The 18,396-nt window shown below is 38.5% G+C and overlaps 2 protein-coding genes across 2 annotated transcripts; one reads left to right on the plus strand and one right to left on the minus strand.

The window, feature by feature from the left end:
• Nucleotides 1-1,963: 1,963 nt before the first annotated feature.
• tesmin (testis expressed metallothionein like protein) lies at nt 1,964-10,326 on the minus strand. Its single transcript, XM_088935247.1, has 12 exons — nt 9,850-10,326; nt 9,372-9,515; nt 8,847-8,921; nt 7,884-8,022; nt 7,430-7,497; nt 7,056-7,238; nt 5,948-6,027; nt 5,783-5,854; nt 4,981-5,083; nt 4,149-4,286; nt 2,795-2,940; nt 1,964-2,233 (listed from the first exon to the last, which is right to left on the minus strand). The coding sequence occupies exons 1-12, from the start codon at nt 10,324-10,326 to the stop codon at nt 2,044-2,046; spliced, it is 1,815 nt and encodes a 604-aa protein (XP_088791373.1). The 3' UTR covers nt 1,964-2,043.
• Nucleotides 10,327-14,864: 4,538 nt separating this feature from the next.
• Nucleotides 14,865-18,339, plus strand: LOC148819433 (uncharacterized). Its single transcript, XM_088934951.1, has 6 exons — nt 14,865-15,063; nt 15,278-15,329; nt 15,639-15,826; nt 16,218-16,373; nt 16,584-16,694; nt 18,174-18,339. Exons 1-6 carry the CDS (start codon nt 14,917-14,919, stop codon nt 18,285-18,287), a joined length of 768 nt encoding a protein of 255 aa, XP_088791077.1. The 5' UTR covers nt 14,865-14,916; the 3' UTR covers nt 18,288-18,339.
• The last annotated feature ends 57 nt before the right edge of the window (nt 18,340-18,396 follow it).

An 18,396-nucleotide genomic window follows, 5' to 3' on the forward strand; every position in this document is an offset into this window, starting at 1 on the left:
CAATTATAGTAATAACTGCTTCAGTATGCAAAGAAAAGACTACTCATATTCGCGTTGTCTGCTTTTCTCCTGTTCCTTTATACATTACTACTGAAATGAAGGTGAATCTAATTACAAGCAGATAATGCTACATTACTAACACGCATCCCAAATGAGTTGTATAATGAACTGGACAAATATTATTTCGCTACTGACTTTTGACATTAATGCTTCAATAGTCTGATTCACCTCCGAACTAAAAAGTTTGAAAATAATTATGGAAGTCCACGGTTATACACAACATAAAAGCAATAGAAGAAGAAATATTTCAGCATTTTCCTTCCACTCCACTGCAGTCGTGTAGCTATAAAGCCGGACAGAATATTTCTATGACTACGCCATATCAAAGAATTCAAGCCCATTTCTTCTCTTCCAGTCTGTGTTATGGTTAATTTTAATTAAATTATACTTTACAATTGTAGAATCGAGGTTCAATAAACGATTAAATAGTTGTACAATATAAAATTGCCATTTAACGTACAGATAAACTAAACTAAACTTATTTCACACTTGACAAGTGGAAAACAAAACTTGTTGGCACTTTACAGGGTATATGTATATTTTTAAGGTTATAACAACATAACATAAGAAAGGACAGTCAACACTCATTTATTCACTAGGAATTGAGGCTAAAGAGACGGCACTAGTTAGACCCCACATGCAGTACAAGACTGCATACAACTCGGCATACAAGCGGAATGGAAGGAGATCAATCGTACAGACATAAGGATTCTCTCAGTATCCGTATCCGTAACTGTTTTTTCGCTATCCGTAAAGGGGGGCTAAAGATGTTTGGTTTTCAAATTTTCAAAATGACCCAAGTAGTTATCTCGATTTAAGCACGGAAACTTTAAAAGGCGCAGCGTCGTATTCGCACTGAAACTGATAATCAAGCCGACGCTGTCGAGACGGTAGGATGCAGGATCCCTTTAAAACAGAGCCTGGCGTGGTCATAACAAATCACTTTTATTTATAGTTAAAAAGGAATAAATATCGCTAGAAAATAGATTACCTAACAGTTCTACCTTTTTGTTTGAAAGCAGTTGCGCGCTTTGTATCAGAGGTGCACAACTCTGGTCCTGGGGCTTTAGAAAGTTCCCGGTTTCCTTCCACCCTACTGTAGTTGGAACTATTTGGACAAGTTGAATTCTTACCTTGATCTTGAGAAGCGGGCCACCTACAGTATAAGAGGCTCGTGAAATGAATAGCCCCGTTTGAAACGGACATGGTAGAGTTAATCTTAACCTCAAGTCTTTCAGAATCCTTAAACATAACCTAATGTGCTCACGTGGGAGAAAAACAAAGCAATTTCCTTACCTTTTATGTGAATATCAAGCACCTTATTGGTTTATAACAGATATGCATGAGCATTATCAGTGCTTTGCAGTTGCATTAGAATGAGAATGCAGTTTCCTACTGCACCTAAAATTGATCAAATTCATATTCAAAGGGCTTTTTTTGACATGACCAATGAATTACAGAATTGCCAAAGCAATAACAATTAGCACAACATTTACAAATATTTACAACTATTTGTCATACCTAATGATGAGAAAGGTTCTGTGTACAGTTTTCCTCTGGATGTGAGTTTGCTGACAATACAGTCATACTTTTCCATCGCCACATGTTTTATTAGACAGCAGTTTCACATATATTACATATTACAAGACATCGCAGTGTTTTTAACAATCACAACATTATCTTATGCTAAGATGGTCACATGAACTATAAAGTAAATTATAAAATATGCCTAAGGTAATGTAAGATAAAGTGTGCTGATTTGTTTTTAATAAAGACGTGCTAAAAGTGGTAAAAAGATTTGTGCAAAAAATTCAATTGTGAACAAAATATTTAAAATAAAGAACAAGGAATGTTCTTTCAAGAAAATAAAATACATCAATAGTTGTATAATATAAATCTAAAATACATACTCCTGCATCAGAGGAACTAAGAGCAAACAACAAAGAACAAAGTTCTTGGTTGTAAGGGTATTTTATGGTATCCCTAGGGATTGAAGTTACCAGATTTTAGCATTGACTGAATGATTTGCGTTAAACACTGACCAAACTCTTCTAAAATCATTTTCTCAGCTTGATACAAAGAATAATTGGCCTTTTCTGCTTCCTCGGCTCGAACAAGGAGACATCGGCAAGTTGCTTGGACAACATCAAGTGTGACACATGAAAGTGGATACCTAACAAAGATATAAGCAGTAACCAAAAAAGACATTTGGTATTATTTTTACACTTTCCAAAAAAAGCAATTCCTGGTTTTACAGAAATAGCATTTCTTTTGATGATTTATTCAATCTTATTGTTACAGTACATTCATTATCTTGAATGTATCTTGATCTAAAAGGATTTACAACAAAGACATGTACAGTAACATCATTTTTGAAAAAGCAGAGAATTGGAAAGCAGTTATTTGGAACCCTCGGTTAACCGTGTGTCTGTCTTGAGGAGAACAAGAAAGACTTTCAGCACCTTCCCTATATGAGTTCTCCATATCTCAGCCCCACTGGAAATTACTGGAATCATCCCATTACCCTCATATCACAATGTCAAATGAAGGTGATCAACCTTGTGCCGTACATGACACAGTATGTTCAGACTGTGTTTCCTTTTCATGGAGACCCAACATTTAATGTTGTATGGCTTTTTAATATTCTGATTAGTAAGTGTATTACCATATAAATGTATACAACTAAATTATAGACTTAAATTCCTTTAAAGATTCTATTGAATGGTGACACTACCTCTTTATTATGTCTGTCGATATTTTGTAGGGTCTTGTATTTATCTTCTCCCCAAAGCCTGTTGACCCCATCATCTTTTGTTCAGGACAATCTTTATAGTTTTTGCATCCAACACACTTACAGGTAGTTGAGCACATGATCTTGGCCTAAAAGGATTTGCAACAAAGACATGTACAGTGAAGTCATTTTCAAAAAAGTAATTAGACAATGATATTTTTTACACATAAAGAGAAAGGCTAGTTAGCAGGCACAGCATGTGTGCATATACCAAGAAAATAGCTGACGTATTAATGCGTGTTGGTTTACCTCTGTTCAGGAACTTTGTCAATTCAGTACATGCTGTAAAAATACAAGAAAATTCAAGAAGATGCTGGCACAGATGACAGGTTACATCTTCTAGTTCAATATATTGAATACGAGCTGGTTTGAGCCCAGGCAATTATTAGCCGATTGGAACTGTAAATCAAGCAGAGGTGCTGGATGAGCTTCAGTTGGCCGCGGTTTGTTAGGTTTACTGCATTAACAGTGTTAACAGCGTCAACATTGTTGAAAGATGCTAACTGTTCCATCAGAGATGTGCAGTTCCTGAATTAAGGTGCACCATGTTTTTTTGCCACGAGGCTACAAAAGGCATGTGACATTATATGTATCTTCTGTAGAGGAAATCTCGGATCAAGGGCAGCATCGGGGGACACGCAAGGGAAACGATGAACTCAGATGAACTCAGATGAACTCAAGCCAAATACTGATGGGGACCAAGTGGCAGAGCAAGAGTGAGAAATCCCTCCGAAAAAAACAAAAACTACTCCATTCCCACCCCTCTCCCAGAAGAGAAAACCAGAGCACTTTGACAAAACAGCGTGCAAAAGAAAAACATACACAAGAGGACCCAGAATAACGATGTACAAAAAAAGGGGTTATAAATGTACATAAATTAATTATAAATTAATGACCACTGAGAGTCAGGACCTTGGTTTAACGTCTCATTTGAAAGATGGCGCCCACTACAGTATAGTGTCCCCGCCAGTATACCAGGGCATTAGGACCCACACAGACCACAAGGTGGGCGCCCCCCGCTGATCCCACTAACACCACTTCTAGCAGCAACCATAGCTTCCCAGGAGGTCTTCCATCCAGGCTCAACCTGCTTCGCTTCAGTGGGTCGCCACTTGTGAGTTGCAGGGTGATATGGATGCTGGCTGATGCTTCAAAGTGTACAGCCAAATTTGGCTGTATACTTCTGGAGTAGAACTTAACATACTGTAAGATGACCTTTTTCTGATCTAGTAAGCATGTGTAATTTTCAGACGAATTAAAAAATAACCCTCTGCTGAATTCTTCATCTCTCTCTCACCTCATAGCACTCACAGTAGTTCTTAAGGCACCCAGAGCGCTTGCAGTTACAGCCTTTGTTGTGTCGGCCTTTGATCTCCCCATGTTTTCCATTTCCAATCTTTGGCCTAAACGCTTCAGGATTTCTGTCCAGACAAGTCTTGAGAAAACAATAATGGGCAAGGAGATCATGCAGAGCCAGCCCCAATACAATTTATAGACAACCCGTTTTTAAAGATAGGCAACACTTGTAAGCTTGATGAATTAACCAAGTGGTCTGTTCAAGTAAGGAATCTCTGGTTACTGAAAACTGAAGAGGATATTAGTCCTAAATGACCTCTAAATTACTTAATTTAACAAATTAGCTGTTTAATCACAATTCATCACAATAGAATTTGTCTGTATATTGGAATAAAGATATGGAATTATTCCATATCTTTGGAAAATTGTGATTTAATTGAGACTTGTTGGATTGGAACTCCCAGGACAAGGGTTGGAGATCTCTGTATTAAATATTTATGACTTTATGCCATGGTAGAATCGGAGAACAGCATAGCACAAAGAAATTCTATTCAGATTCAAACATCCATCCATCCAATTTCTAATTGCTTCTTCCAATTCAGGGTTACAGGGCAACTGGAACTAACCCAGCAAGAAATGGGTGTAAGGCAGGGTACACCCTGGATGGGACACCACATCGTCACAGGGCAAGACTGAAACATCAGCAATTTAGATATAAAAATGAAATCTTCTGCCTGTTATATGTAATTTCTTTATTCCCAGTTTGTCCTTATTTTCTTTAATTAGATGCACATTGCTGTTAAAACTGCATTTCCTTGCTGCACACAAAATACCTTAATGGCCTTGTATCTTTCTGACTCATGTTCTACATTGTTGTAGCAGTTAATGCAGTTGCAGTTACTACAAATTTCTCCATTAGCAAAGCAGTCACAGTACCTGTAATAAATCGACACCAAAACATTTAGTTACTAATGATGATGAATATTCTTTTATGTAATTCTGTCATTTATATAAAATGTATCTATGTATTCTTGCAACAAACAAGGAAATAGGATGTTTTCTATTGTAGATAATACATATACAGTAGCATTCAAGGGTTTAAAAGTATCATATACAAAGAAGCTGTGGAAGACAGTACCAATATTTATTATTAACTGTAATATCTAGATTTACTAACATCATTCTTCTCCTTCATTAGAAGTTGCAAGCATTGTAGAAGAAAGCGTCTTAGTGAGATAGTGGGGTAACATCCTCCAATTACTAGGACGCTTGTGCAACTAGACGGGGTGTGTAATGCACTGTATGTTGTCTTCATCTTAGTATACTTGCACTGTACTGGGTTCTCTGACATTTTTACTTCCTTCTATTTATTACTATGGGTTTGAAATGAGACAAAGTCCCTTTTCGGTCCAGCACAGCAATCTGGAAAGCTGGAGATTTATTATTTATGATTAATTTTGGTATATTAAATATGACCTTATTTTTTTTCAGACCCGAAGAGACGTTTGGCCATCGGTGGTAGGGTTATGATTCTACAATGTCCATATGTGGATGAAAATGTATGTCCTTTCTGGCAATTATTCTTTAATATGTTTTGACTTCATAATTTATTATAAATCTTAAATAGCTGCTTACATTTTAAGACACTGGGACTTAGTACAGTTACAGGGTTTCTTGGATTTAGAATCCCAGGAAGCTCCTGCAAACCTGATTAAACAGAAAAAAAGCATTAATATTATTTAAAATTCTATCATTGTTGTTGTTATTGGTAATATTGGAATAATTCAGCTTAATTCTTACCCAATAAGAGGTCTTTCAGACTGGCCTTGTGTGCAAGTGTCCGCCAGGAAGCCAACAGTGTTCGAGAAAAAAGGACAGGCCTTTTGATGAAAAGTAACAATTAATAATGTCTCTACCAAACAAGTGCTTGGGAAATGTGTCCAACTAATTCACATTTCTGTACAAAATTCATCTGATGGCTGGGAGATGAAAGACCCTTCTGAAAATGCACCTCAGTCAAAGGTGTGGCATGGTAATGAAATTATAGAATCAATTTCCATGGATTAGCTCAGACTTTTGCTGAACCACTGGCAACCTGATCTGAAACTTATTTTATAATGTACAAGTATAAAAAAAATAACAATAAAGTAAAATAATCCAAACAATACAAAGTCAGTTAAGCCTAACAGCATAACTCATAAACATAAACATAATGTTTGAATGGTCTCTGCTCTGCTAATTAAAGTCTGTTTAAAGATCTGTCTAAAAGATCTCTCTCACACACTGCACTTTTTCTGGCTTTGTGTACTGCCATCATAGATTGTGTTTTCAAGGACCGTCTTCATCAAAATACTGTACTTCATTACTCAGTCGTGTCAGTAGTAGGAGCCCTACTGCATGTGAAGGAAGAGTGAGAAGTCAATGCTGTCTAGAAACTATTCTAGTGTTGGCATATTTTTTTAATGTCAACCCGAGCTCTACATATTTATGAAATGATTTACAGATGATCTTTTAAAAGATTCTCCATAACTGATGTGCTGTAAAGACAGTGATGTAATTCTACAGTAGCTGTGTTTTCAATTCAAGTATAATTCCTTTGAAATACAAATATAGGAATTTATTTATAGAGGGTGACATTCAAACTATGTCCATATACTGTATCACAGTTTTATCTGGAGTTAAAATACTCTGAATCATTTGATGCAAAGTTTGGACCTTTTTCTGTAGGGGAACAGACCATCTAAAATACATCTGAAAATGATTAGGATATAGTGAAAATCAAGTTGCTAAAAATGACAGAACAAATTTAATACCACATACTGTATACTGTACAAGATGCATCTGATTATTTACAGCACTTCACACCGCACCCAAGCAAGAGCCGTTGTATGAACCTTATTTGCAGTACCTGTGGGAAGTAGGAGGTTGGCAGAAGATTGTATCCAAAGCCACTGTTTACAGGTGGAGGCACCATACAGCCGGGATGCAGGAATTCTTGTGGTGGTCTGGGGACAGGATGGCCAGCCCCAAACAAGAGTGGCTGAGTGAAGGGAGGACCCACCCTCAGAAGAGGAACGTCGCTGGAATGCTTCTGGAACATAAAGAGAAACAAGCCTGCTGCCAACAGAGCTCTCCTGTAATTTGAAGCCAGATCTTCCTATTGCTATGGAGGTCAATGATTTCAATAATTCATTACAAAATCTTCAGATCCATGCATTTGTTTTATGTACACAGTTTTACACAGGTCTTCAAATAAATGTGCGTGTTGGCTTTTGGGCCTACCTGTGGTATGTTCAGGCATGACGTCTGTACGGCATTGGTAGGCACCCTTCCCAAAGGTGCTGAAACTGCTGGATGAGCAAAAAAGAACAAAAGTAAAGCTAAAGGATCATTTTATTTTCTATCACAGAGAAGAAGTGGGCACTTGCTGTTGCCTGAATCTTTAGGGGCTGTACATTAGAAAACTAAAGGTGAGCTCCTAACACAATCGTAAAATCTTTGTATGATGCATTTAAATCCTTTGTACTTTTTATACATTATATATTTGTATCAATATATGCTGCATATATTTTTGCACATGCAGGTACACAGAATACATATAAAATATAGCTTAAGATAAAGTAGATGAAGTTAATAAATATAATCATGTTTCATTCATCATTCATAATTTGCCTATTAGGTTTTTGAAAGTGGTATCAGTTTGGGGAACAACAAAAGGGTTTTGAGAGGTGATGACCTTTTCCAGCTGTGTCGGTCAGGAAGGGAGTGTGCGCCTGAGGTTCTGGGTAGGGTATGGTGTGAGAGTGCTCCACACCATGTAAGGAGTTCATCTGCCCCTGGTTACAGCTGTTTACAACCACCAGCTGCGGTCCTCCCTTTGGGTTACACAAAAACTACAGCACTACCATTTTAAGAAATAACTTAGCAATACAATGGTTATGACATCATGTATTATAAGTTACTCTATTCTTAATAAATACATGTCATGAAAGTGCAGATTTTATATTTATTCTGTTCCATTCATATACTTTGTAAAGCCTTGTTTATCTGATGCTTGAGATCTTTTGTGACCAGCCTATAAATATAGCAAAGTCACAGCTACTGTATAGGTCTTAAGAATTAACTTCTACATCATTAACCACTACACTGTCTCCTACAATTTCAAAGACCTTTCTGATCCAAAAAATAAAAGTCACACCCACAATCAATTTAGACACACATTCATTGAAGACATTACCACTGAAGTACAACTATTGCTGCTAATGATCAAAACGAGTTAATGAAATGACCTTCCTGTATGTTACCTTAGTACTGTTTATATTCAAAGCCACACTATATTATTAAGCAATATCTAAATATTGTGCTTATTTTATTTTTTCTTATTTAACAATTAAGGATGTGAACCTTATTGGGTCTAAATAAATCCCATATTTTGTATACAACTCAACTCCACTCCAGGATTTTTACGATAAGCAACACTTTCAGTTATTAATTATATTCTTTTTTTGACATTCTTAATGGCTTTTAAAACAACACAGACTAAAGTTAAATATATGAGCACTTCAGTGATATTCATTGTAAAAAAGCACAGCTAAGAAATCATCATTGTGAAAACAGGTTATGCCAGATCTGGCTAAAGCAGCTCTTCATAAACTTATGTAAGTGAAGCATGTTGACTTTAAAGGTGTCAGAAACTCACCTGGCACAGACTGTGCCCCTGCTCTCTTGGGTGGTCAAATGGTTTGAGAATAGATGGCACTGGCTGGGTGAGCATCTTCACAATGCAGATGACAGAAATAATCTCTCTGAGAACTTGTTTACATTACAGTGTAATGTTAAGCAAGCAGTGTGTTTATAATACAGTATGCGTGTAGCAATTTTAAACAACAATATTAACAATAATGAAAATGCAACAACCCTTTATGTTACAAAGTTAAGGGAATGTTTTTATTAGTCCCCGTATTGCAATATTTTCTCCAATCCACTCAACGTACAGTAGGTTACTCTGTAAGTGTAAAGAACAATGTTGTAACGTGTTCTCAAGAGCTGAATGGATTGTTTCATTATGGTTACAATTTATCTGACCTCATTTACTGTATAAACCATTTAAAATTATCCTGCAGAATGCAATTTATTAGAAGAGGATCACACCACATAAACTCATTATATTGAGATATTTGTTTGTTTTCATTTCTTTAAAGTCTGTTTAAAGCATAGGACCTACCGGTTGATTGTCCACAATACCTAGGGATCTTTGTTCTGCTGCAATTTCTTGTTGAGGAAAAAACTTCTCATATAGCTGCATATCATAAGAAGCCTCCTCTGTGCTGTCAGATGTAATACTGGCAACAGCCTCCATCACTTCTGCCTTGATTTAAACAACACAGTGGAACAGTGAAAACGCTAGACACATTCAGCAAAGTACACCTAAACATATAGTTTACCTTTTGCTTCTGGCACTGCTCTTAAATTTTCACAAGTAAAATAATTTTCAGCAAATTCTCTTTAAGAAAATCTATTAGAGGCACTGTATTACTGGGACAACATTTTTAAACTGAATTTCCAAAACTCTCAAATACATTTGCTTATCCAACGTCCATTCCTGATGGCCTAGTTTTAAATACATTTAAAAACGGACCCAGGAAAGCCGCAAGCTGGGGACACTCAAGGTCCAGTGTTGGGTTCCTTTCAGTAATACTTACAGACATCGCTCCAAACTGACTGGCCTCATCTACAGACCATGTTCCCCTGGAGCAGGGGTTAGTGCCGGTGCCCAGTTGAGACACCACTGTTGGATGGCACTGCGAAGACTTGGTCCGAGAGTGCAGGAGGTCAGAGTAAGGAGGGAGACGCAGCAGCGAGGATGCAGGCTGGAAGTCAGGTTGACGTGCACTGTGAAACCCATAACTGACACCAACTGCCTCCATCTCACGGCCACTGCCCAGCCTGGCACAAACGCTGGCACCCTCTCCACAAGATGACGGTGATGCAGACTGCTTGGACGATGTGCTGTCAACATAGATATCTGAGGACGCCTGCTTTGCAATGGAGTATGTCCCTTCTTTGAAAACGATTTCCTGATTTTTCTGACATTGGTTTGTTTGAGAACAGTCCACGTCTGGGTTGGCAGTCAATTTATTCTGACTCACAAGTTGCACAAAGTTAGTCTGTTCTTCCATGTTTGGCTGTCTGAAGAGATGCCTAGATTAGTTTAGTCCTGCTGGTATTTACCGTACAGCGATACAGCTCGGTGGTTGCACTGTAATCTACAATATTTTAAGTTCAACAACACGTATACTATGGTTTTAAATAAAAACAAATATTAAAAGTAAATATAACTGTAGTGGAAATGCGTTACATTACCTCAGCGAATTGTGTTAAACCGCTTCATGTACTAATAATTAGAAACTTAACATTTAATAAATCTCCAACTGGAAACCTAGAAGCAATGTACGATCTACGCTCACCTCACTGTATGTCGTAGCACCACCACTAAAGCGTAGATAAAACGAATCAAAAGTGACTTCAACTTCACGATCACTACGTTGGTAATGAAAAAGTGATCAAGTTGCACACATAACGATCACCATCCTACGCTGCCGATTGAGAAATACAACAACCTAAACATAAAATAAGAAGCTCGTTCTTCCTCGACGTTTTCCGTAGATATTATTTATTTCTTCGTTGTGAAAAAAACTGAGAACTTATCATGATTTATCTATCAAATAAAACTGAGTTGGGACTCTTTGGTGATTTTTTTTTTTAGTTCAATCAACACCATCAAACCTTTACATTTGGACTTTGACGTCTTACCGGTATTTCTGCTCACAGTCAAACCCTTTAAACGCCAAACGGCGACCTCGCGATTCCAACTTCCTGTCGCAGTTCACACGTGCTCGTCGGCCGCCCAGCCCTCAATGTGCGCTTGTGAAATAATATAATAAGGTAATAACATAAGCGCGTTTATTCAGTCTCTTACCAACCGTTTGTAGTAATAACGTGTAATAAGGAACAGGTAATAGGTCTATTCCGTGCTGAGGAGAGAAGAAAGAAAACGCAACGTTTCGGCCGTGGAGCCTTCTTCGGGTGTGAGAATGTTTAATAGTCGATGTAGTTACAAACGAGTAGTGTCATCTGTGTTATTATTTTTATTGTTCATTGGTGTAGCAAGTACAGTGCCTTAACAGCATTTAAAACATTTCTTTTTTTTTTTAAATGACGGCTTTCAGAACATTTTTGTTTCTGAATTCCCGTCTGTCTCTCTGTCTTTGTTTCGTGATGAAACGCTCGGCAAGTTTGTAAAGAGCTACCGCTACTATACATCATAAAAATCTCCCCACATTTTTCATGACAACAGTACAGGGTTGTCCATGTGGCTTTGTAATGGTGAATGCAAGGGCTCGTGTCTGCGTCTGCGTGAAACCCCAGGTTATCGTTAATTTATCTTAATCTTATTTTTTATTCCGTTGTTAAGAGACTAACAATGATGAGCACAGTAATAAATCGCTTCCAGTGTCTTGTTTTACGCAATGTAAACATCTTTAAAGTCTTGAATGTTATTCCATCTGATTGGATAGCAATAGGATCATAACAGTAGGAACATGGCATTTTATCAGCATGACGACGTAGTCACTTCGTAAATTTACCATTTTACAATTGAAAAATGTCAAGGTGGTGCTGATATTGGTGGTGCTGTCACTTCTTGGAGAATATGTCAGCTGTGTTTTTATCATAGCAACAAAGCAGGACACTCGATTTGAGCTTCATAGAGCTGCTTTCATCAGTATCACATTGAACTTGGATTCTGTTCAGTTAGCATTTTAAAAGAAATTGTTGACCAGTTCTGGATGAGTGGATCCAGTCCTTACACAATTGCTGCAGGCTTCACTCTTCGACAGGTACTGTATGATATCCAGCAGGGGTTCATCAATGTCCAAGAGACTGTCGTCTCTCAAACAAGCAGTCCAGTGAGAAAAAGGACACTGTCATTGTCCCAGTTCCATTAGTTTGAACTTTTCACCCAAATAGAAATCATATTTTGGTATATTCCAGTTTTGTCTTAAAGATTAAATTGCTACCTTGGGGTGAATAAAGTATTTTGAGCTCAATTAAATTGAATTAAAGATGTATTCTGTTTCTTGCTTTGTACAAGACGAGCTGTGTTTTATTAGATTAATGCATACTGTTCAATTGATCATATTATTTAAAAAATAAAGAATGGAACATGAATGTTTAAACCTATATTTTGTATCTTTTTCAATGCAAACAAAATATATACTATATATAAATTGTATCAAATGTAATATATTTTATTATTTTATACACTTTATTAGCTTCAGCTGGTTCCTATGTGGTTGAATGAGCTGAGGCATACCCTCTGGGAGGAGGTACAGTACCGGATTCCACATACAGTATAAAGGCTAAGAAAGAGTACTTCATTCATACGGTACATAAAGCATTCAAATGTTGAACAATGAAAAGATTATTTGCAAGTAGGGATCTTAATATTATTATTGTTGTTGTTGTTTTAGACACTTTACGAGCTAATTGCCTGTTTTTTATCTTATGGTGCGGGATTAAGTTCTGGTTGAGCAATGTTGTTAGATGTTGTTTTGTATAATGGTATCATACTGTTTTATTGGATTATTGTCATATGTTTATGAGTTCTTGATGTGCAGGACAAATTCCCTTAGGAACAACAAAGGCAAATTCAATTTCCATATCACACACGCAACCAAAAGCTGCTTTCTGTTGATATTCTGGCATAACCTTTATGTAAAAGCCGGTATGGCCCCCAGTAAGGCTCTATGGTCATATGCACAATGCTCTCGTTCCAGTTACACCAAATTATTAGTTTCTGTCTGCCTCAAAATCTGAATTTAAGAAGTGTGGCTTAAGAGGAGTCTCAGTTGCAAAAACATATTCTTCTGCCCACACTAAATCTGAAGTCATTGCATGCAATCTGTAATCTCTGTTCTTAGATGCTTTTTGAGACCCTGTACAGATACGACATGCCAATGACATTCCTGCTTGTAACAGCTGTTCAGAGCATTTCCAGGCTCCTGTGAAGCGTAGTTCAGGACCCTATGCAGACGGTATAATCTGGAAGTAAGTGGAAAAGGACAACAGGGAAAACACGTAGAGGATCAGGACGGGCAGACAGAGAGGAGGGCGTGACGACGGTGATCCGGTGCTCTGGTGGCGTGGCGAAGGCAAAAGAGTCCAAACAGTCCAAGGGGGAATCCGGGGCGCAGTCCAGGGTCCAGGAACTGGGAGATCTATCCGAGACGAGACAAACAGGGCTAAAATCCGGAACGGGATCCGGAACAGGAACATGGAGTAAAAACCAGGGTAACAACGCCAGGCGCTCCGAGCCCTGGACTCAGATGGTCAGGGCGCCGTGATGAAGCCTGTGCCGTTGGGTCTCTCCTGGACCCACTGGTAGGTGGGCTTCTGGGCATCCATCTCCCAGTGCTGAGCCAGGAATAGCGAGAGCGCCAGGCTTAAATAAAGACAGATTAGGGTGGAGCAGTGGCTCTGTGGCTAAGGATCTGCGCCTGTGACTGGAAGGTTGTCAGTTCGTATCCCTCGGCCACGGCTGGCAGAGGAATCCTACTGCGTTGGGCCCCTGAGCAAGGTCCTGAACCCCAACTGCTCCAGGGGCGCCATATAAATGGCTGACCCCGCGCTCTGACCCCAAGCTTCTCTCTCCCCATCAGTGTGCCTGTGTGTCTCATGGAGAGCAAGCTGGGGTATGCGAAAAGACAAATTCCTAGTGCAAGAAATTGTCTATGGCCAATAAAGTGATATTATCTAAAGTGGCGGATATTTGTAAAAAAAAAATAAAGACAGGACAAAACATTGGGCAGGTGCATGTAATCAACTAAAATACGAAAGGGTTGGAGCGCCCTTAAGAGGAGGGATGACGATCGTTACATCAGTAGAAGCAGGACTTTCTAGACAGCCTTTTTATCTATGGACCTTGTGAAGTGCCCTGTAAAACACTACCAAACTGTGTGACGTTTTTGGTTTTTAAAAAACATTGTAGAAAACATACACAGTACTTTTGGAGGTTATCATACAAACATCAATTCTGGGTTTTCAGTTAAATTTTATGCTAATATTCAACTAGGAAGTTTTAATTTGGTTTAATTTGTATATGGTTTTGAATATGTTCTGAATTTCTAAGCAATAAAAGATATACAGTGTCCAGGTGTTTGTATCAATGTGTACATTTCAATTTACATTTGTACTGTATTTCATTTCAAGTGATCATGAGGGAAAAACATGTTCAGATGTTGTGTTTTTCATCATCTACTGTAGTTCGATTCTGTCCTGTAAAATGAAAATGGTAGACTTCTCTAAATTCTTGAAACCTTTGGTTTATGAATTCTGAATTTTGAGCTTTACATGTCAATAATATATTGTCTCATAATCATTTAGTTTATTCGCGTGTTCCCTCCTGGAAGAACAGCGAGTTGCTTGAATTTGATTAACATGGTCTGCATACTGTTATTTACACTGGCACAGATGTCCACAGGTTACAAAATCAATGTATGTGTGTTCCCTCCTGAAAGAACAGCGAATTCCTTGAATTAGACTAACCTGGTCTGCACGTGTTATTTACACTGGCACAGATGTCCACAGGTTATGAAATGTAATTACAGAGATCCCACCTGACGTACCCTCGGGCGATTGCAAAATACTGAAGTACAGAGCTGCATCTGAAGTGGTGAAGAAAGCAGTGGTTCTCCGCGGACGGTGCAGTCATGGGCGCAGAGTTTCAGAACTGCCGCACGGTGCTGATTACCGGAGCCAGTCGCGGCCTCGGGCTGCAGATGGTGAAACAGCTGGTAACAGGGAACCACAGACCGCTGAAAATAATCGCAACTGCCCGGGACCCGGCAGCAGCCAAGGTAATTAGATGTGAACGTAACGTATGTTTTATGAGTTTACAGATTATTCGGTAGCTCTTGAGTCCTGCGAGTGTGCAAAATACCGTATTTTATCATTAACTAGAACCTGCGATCTCAGGTTGAATTACTTTATATAGTAGAGTTACAGGTCACATTTTTAAAGTTTATTCTTATAATGGTGAAATTGTCTAATTCTACGTCTTATTTGAAACAGGAACTGCAGAAACTGTCTGAAAAACACGAAGGTCTATATATTGTACCTCTTGGTAAGTAAACCATTTTCTGAGAGAGACTATCGCAACAACCGTTTCCCTGGTGTCTTGAATGTCGCGGTCAGACATTTCGTCTGTTCTTGGGAGCTCTTAGCTCAATAACCCTACAATTTTGAAAAGCTCAATAGTTCCACTTGTCTCAAATCCCTCAGAGTATTACTACATAGTTACTAATACCAACATTTTCAGGAGGAATAAGAACTGTGAAGATATGAATTCAACCAGTTCCATCAGTTCTACAATACTTGGCAGTAATTTGCATTCAAGTCTTAAGCACTGAAGTGTTTTTCTTCTCTGTGGCAGATGTTGTCAGCCAAAGGAGCATAGAGAAAGCCTTGCAAGAGGTGGGGTCTCTGGTTGGAGACGAAGGGCTGAACTGCTTGATTAACAACGCTGGGATTCATATCTCTGGAGACATTGAGACGGTGACAGCCGAAGGCATGATGAAAAACTTCGAAACTAATACCGTGTCTCCTCTCATGATCACCAAGGTCAATGCATGTGAAGAAATGTGCTTCAAAGTGCCGCATGCTTGTTTAGCTCTTACAAAGCACTCATACATTGAAGCAGAGTTTGATTATATATAGGATAAAGGTCTTTTTTATATCCAACCATTAAAAATCAATCAGTAAAAGCTCCAATTTTTCTGGGCTGCCTGGATAATTTTGTGTTAACTTACAGCCTTGAGTCAACAAGGTTTTGAAATCACCCGTCACGCTGCAATGTGTTAGAATCATCCAGTTTCACTCATGTTTCGACCCAGTGTAGGACTGGAAACAGCACATCAAAGAGACAGATCCTCATGGTTGTAAGTTTTAACATGAATTAGAACATGTTCTTTAATAAATATTTTTAATTTTCTATTGTTCTTTTTTTCTGTAGGCATTTTTGCCCCTGTTGAGAAAAGCTGCAGCAAAGAGCACAGGAATGGGCATCCACAGAGCAGCCATCATCAACATCTCCTCCATGCTGGCGTCACTAGAACTGAACTGCCAGCCTGTGGCAGGGTCGAAGAGTTATCCCTACAGAACATCAAAGGTAGAAGGAGTCTGTGCTTCTAGATGGTCTTAGAATAGTATGTTTTATGTTACCGTGAATATGGTAATTTGGGACTCTGAATTATTTTTTGAGAAAATGACATTTAACTTGAGTATTCTCATTATGTATCTTTGGGTTTTTTCAGCTTCCCAGATTATTTAGCAAATTTTACATTGATTTCAAAGTACCTTTTTCTATTTTGTACTTCAGACTGCTCTGAACATGGTGACTCGCTGTCTGGCTGTTGATTTAGAAGCAGACGGTATCCTGTGCACAGCCATCCACCCAGGCTGGGTCCGCACTGATATGGGGGGGCCAGAGGCAAGTGTTGTTGCATGACTGTACTTGTATATTTTAAAACTGGAATCTTTGTTTTTGTCTGAAATAACTGTAATGTATTACCTAAGAGAGACCAATGAAAACACAGCCAATGAATATTGGAAGCAACAGTCAGATTTTAGTAAGATGAACTATGAAGGTGGATTAAATAATGTAGGTCTGTGAATTATCAAGCAAATATGTGTTGCTTGTGGGAAAGAAAGACACACTTTATTTTTCAACAGTCCATTTCCATGTCCTCACACATCTCCCAAAATGTCCCAGAATGTCCTCGTAATACAATAGCGTTGGCTGGGCCGCTCCTGCACTGTCACCTAGACCTCATTGTCACCACTGACGCTCCGTTATTGGAGAGTTTCCTTCCCAAGGCCAGACACATGCCAGTCCAACATCACAGGGCCTGGGCTCCATGGTGGGTGGGGTTAGAGTTCCTCAGGGTACTGCTGCCCTCACCATGAGTGGGCCTGCCTTAGCCTGGTACAAAGTCGCACTGCTGGTGAGTGCCCACACCACTTCTTGCGTGTTTGCAGCCTTGGTTGCATTTGCAGTGGTGTTGCACCGGCTACCTTTTCGTGGTTGACAAGAAAGTCCATGAATATCCATCCATTTTCTAAATGCCAGAGCTTATTATGGTAAGCAAAGGGCATAAGGCAGGCTACAGTACACCCTGGATGGGATGCCAATCCAACGTTCACACCAGGGCCAGTTTTGCTAGAAGCCAAATAGCGGTGTTGAAACATGTCTTCCCCGTTATCTGTTATCCTGTATGAAGACAGAAAGGATAAATGGTTTATAGTTATATGATCCATACTTTCTTCATAAATAATTGTAAGTGAAGTGTCTTTAATGTGTAAATATGAAAAGAAAAACACTTATTGGATTCCTTCAAAAACACTTCATCGTGGAACACTGTTAACAAATGAGAGGAGGCTCTTCAGGCCATCTTGTTTTGCCTGTGGCCTAAAGTTTCAAACAGTTTATTAAAGGATCCACCAGAATTAAATTCAACAATATAGCTAAGACGTTTATTGTGGACTCTTTATGACTATAGTTTAAAGAAATGTCTTCTACTTTCTATCCTGAATGTTCGTTGTCTTAATTTTCAGGACCTTCTATCATTGTTGATCTCAATCTTATCCCCTGGTTTAACATTGTGCATAAATTGTTGGATTTTCAAAATCTGGATCAAATTCCCACATCAGAGTATGAGAGTTCTTTCATAGCAGGAGTGAGTCTGGTTGCTGAAAGAAATATTTTGCTCATGTAGGCTGGAAATTGAATTTTCAGTATTTAGAAATAAAGTAAAACAATATTTTTTCATCTGACTGTAAATATGATCATAACCAAATTATAGTTCACAAAGAGCTTTTGTTTTTGTGTTAGTGAATAAAATCAACAGGTGTGGTTATTTTGAGATACTCTGGGTTACTAAATAGTATGTTTTTGTGCATGTTTTTACAGGCTCCTTTGACTAAAGAAGAGAGCATTTCTTCACTTTTCAAAGTGATTGCTAGCTTATCTGAGAAGGAAAATGGTGATCTTCTGAATTATGATGGAAAACCCTTGCCTTGGTAAAAATGTCGCAGTCGTGGCTTGCCAGCATTAAAGATTGTATTGGGAAACTGTGTTCTGAAGTCTGCTCTGTATTGACTTGGTGTCCATTCCAACATATACCCCACTTTGT

This window comes from Atractosteus spatula, chromosome 16, assembly GCF_055471065.1.
Source record: "Atractosteus spatula isolate fAtrSpa1 chromosome 16, fAtrSpa1.hap1, whole genome shotgun sequence".
NCBI classification, from domain to species: Eukaryota; Metazoa; Chordata; class Actinopteri; order Semionotiformes; family Lepisosteidae; genus Atractosteus; species Atractosteus spatula.

Excerpts from the sequence above, each read along its gene's own strand:
- tesmin (XM_088935247.1), bottom strand. The coding sequence starts at position 10,326 with ATGGAAGAACAGACTAACTTTGTGCAACTTGTGAGTCAGAATAAATTG. Across the intron at positions 7,239-7,429 it reads CATGCCTGAACATACCACAG|AAGCATTCCAGCGACGTTCC; the intron begins GTAGGCCCAAAA and ends TTTATGTTCCAG. Across the intron at positions 6,028-7,055 it reads CAACCTCCTACTTCCCACAG|GCCTGTCCTTTTTTCTCGAA; the intron begins GTACTGCAAATA and ends TTTCATCAAAAG.
- LOC148819433 (XM_088934951.1), top strand. The coding sequence starts at position 14,917 with ATGGGCGCAGAGTTTCAGAACTGCCGCACGGTGCTGATTACCGGAGCC. Across the intron at positions 15,064-15,277 it reads GGGACCCGGCAGCAGCCAAG|GAACTGCAGAAACTGTCTGA; the intron begins GTAATTAGATGT and ends TATTTGAAACAG. Across the intron at positions 15,330-15,638 it reads TCTATATATTGTACCTCTTG|ATGTTGTCAGCCAAAGGAGC; the intron begins GTAAGTAAACCA and ends TCTCTGTGGCAG.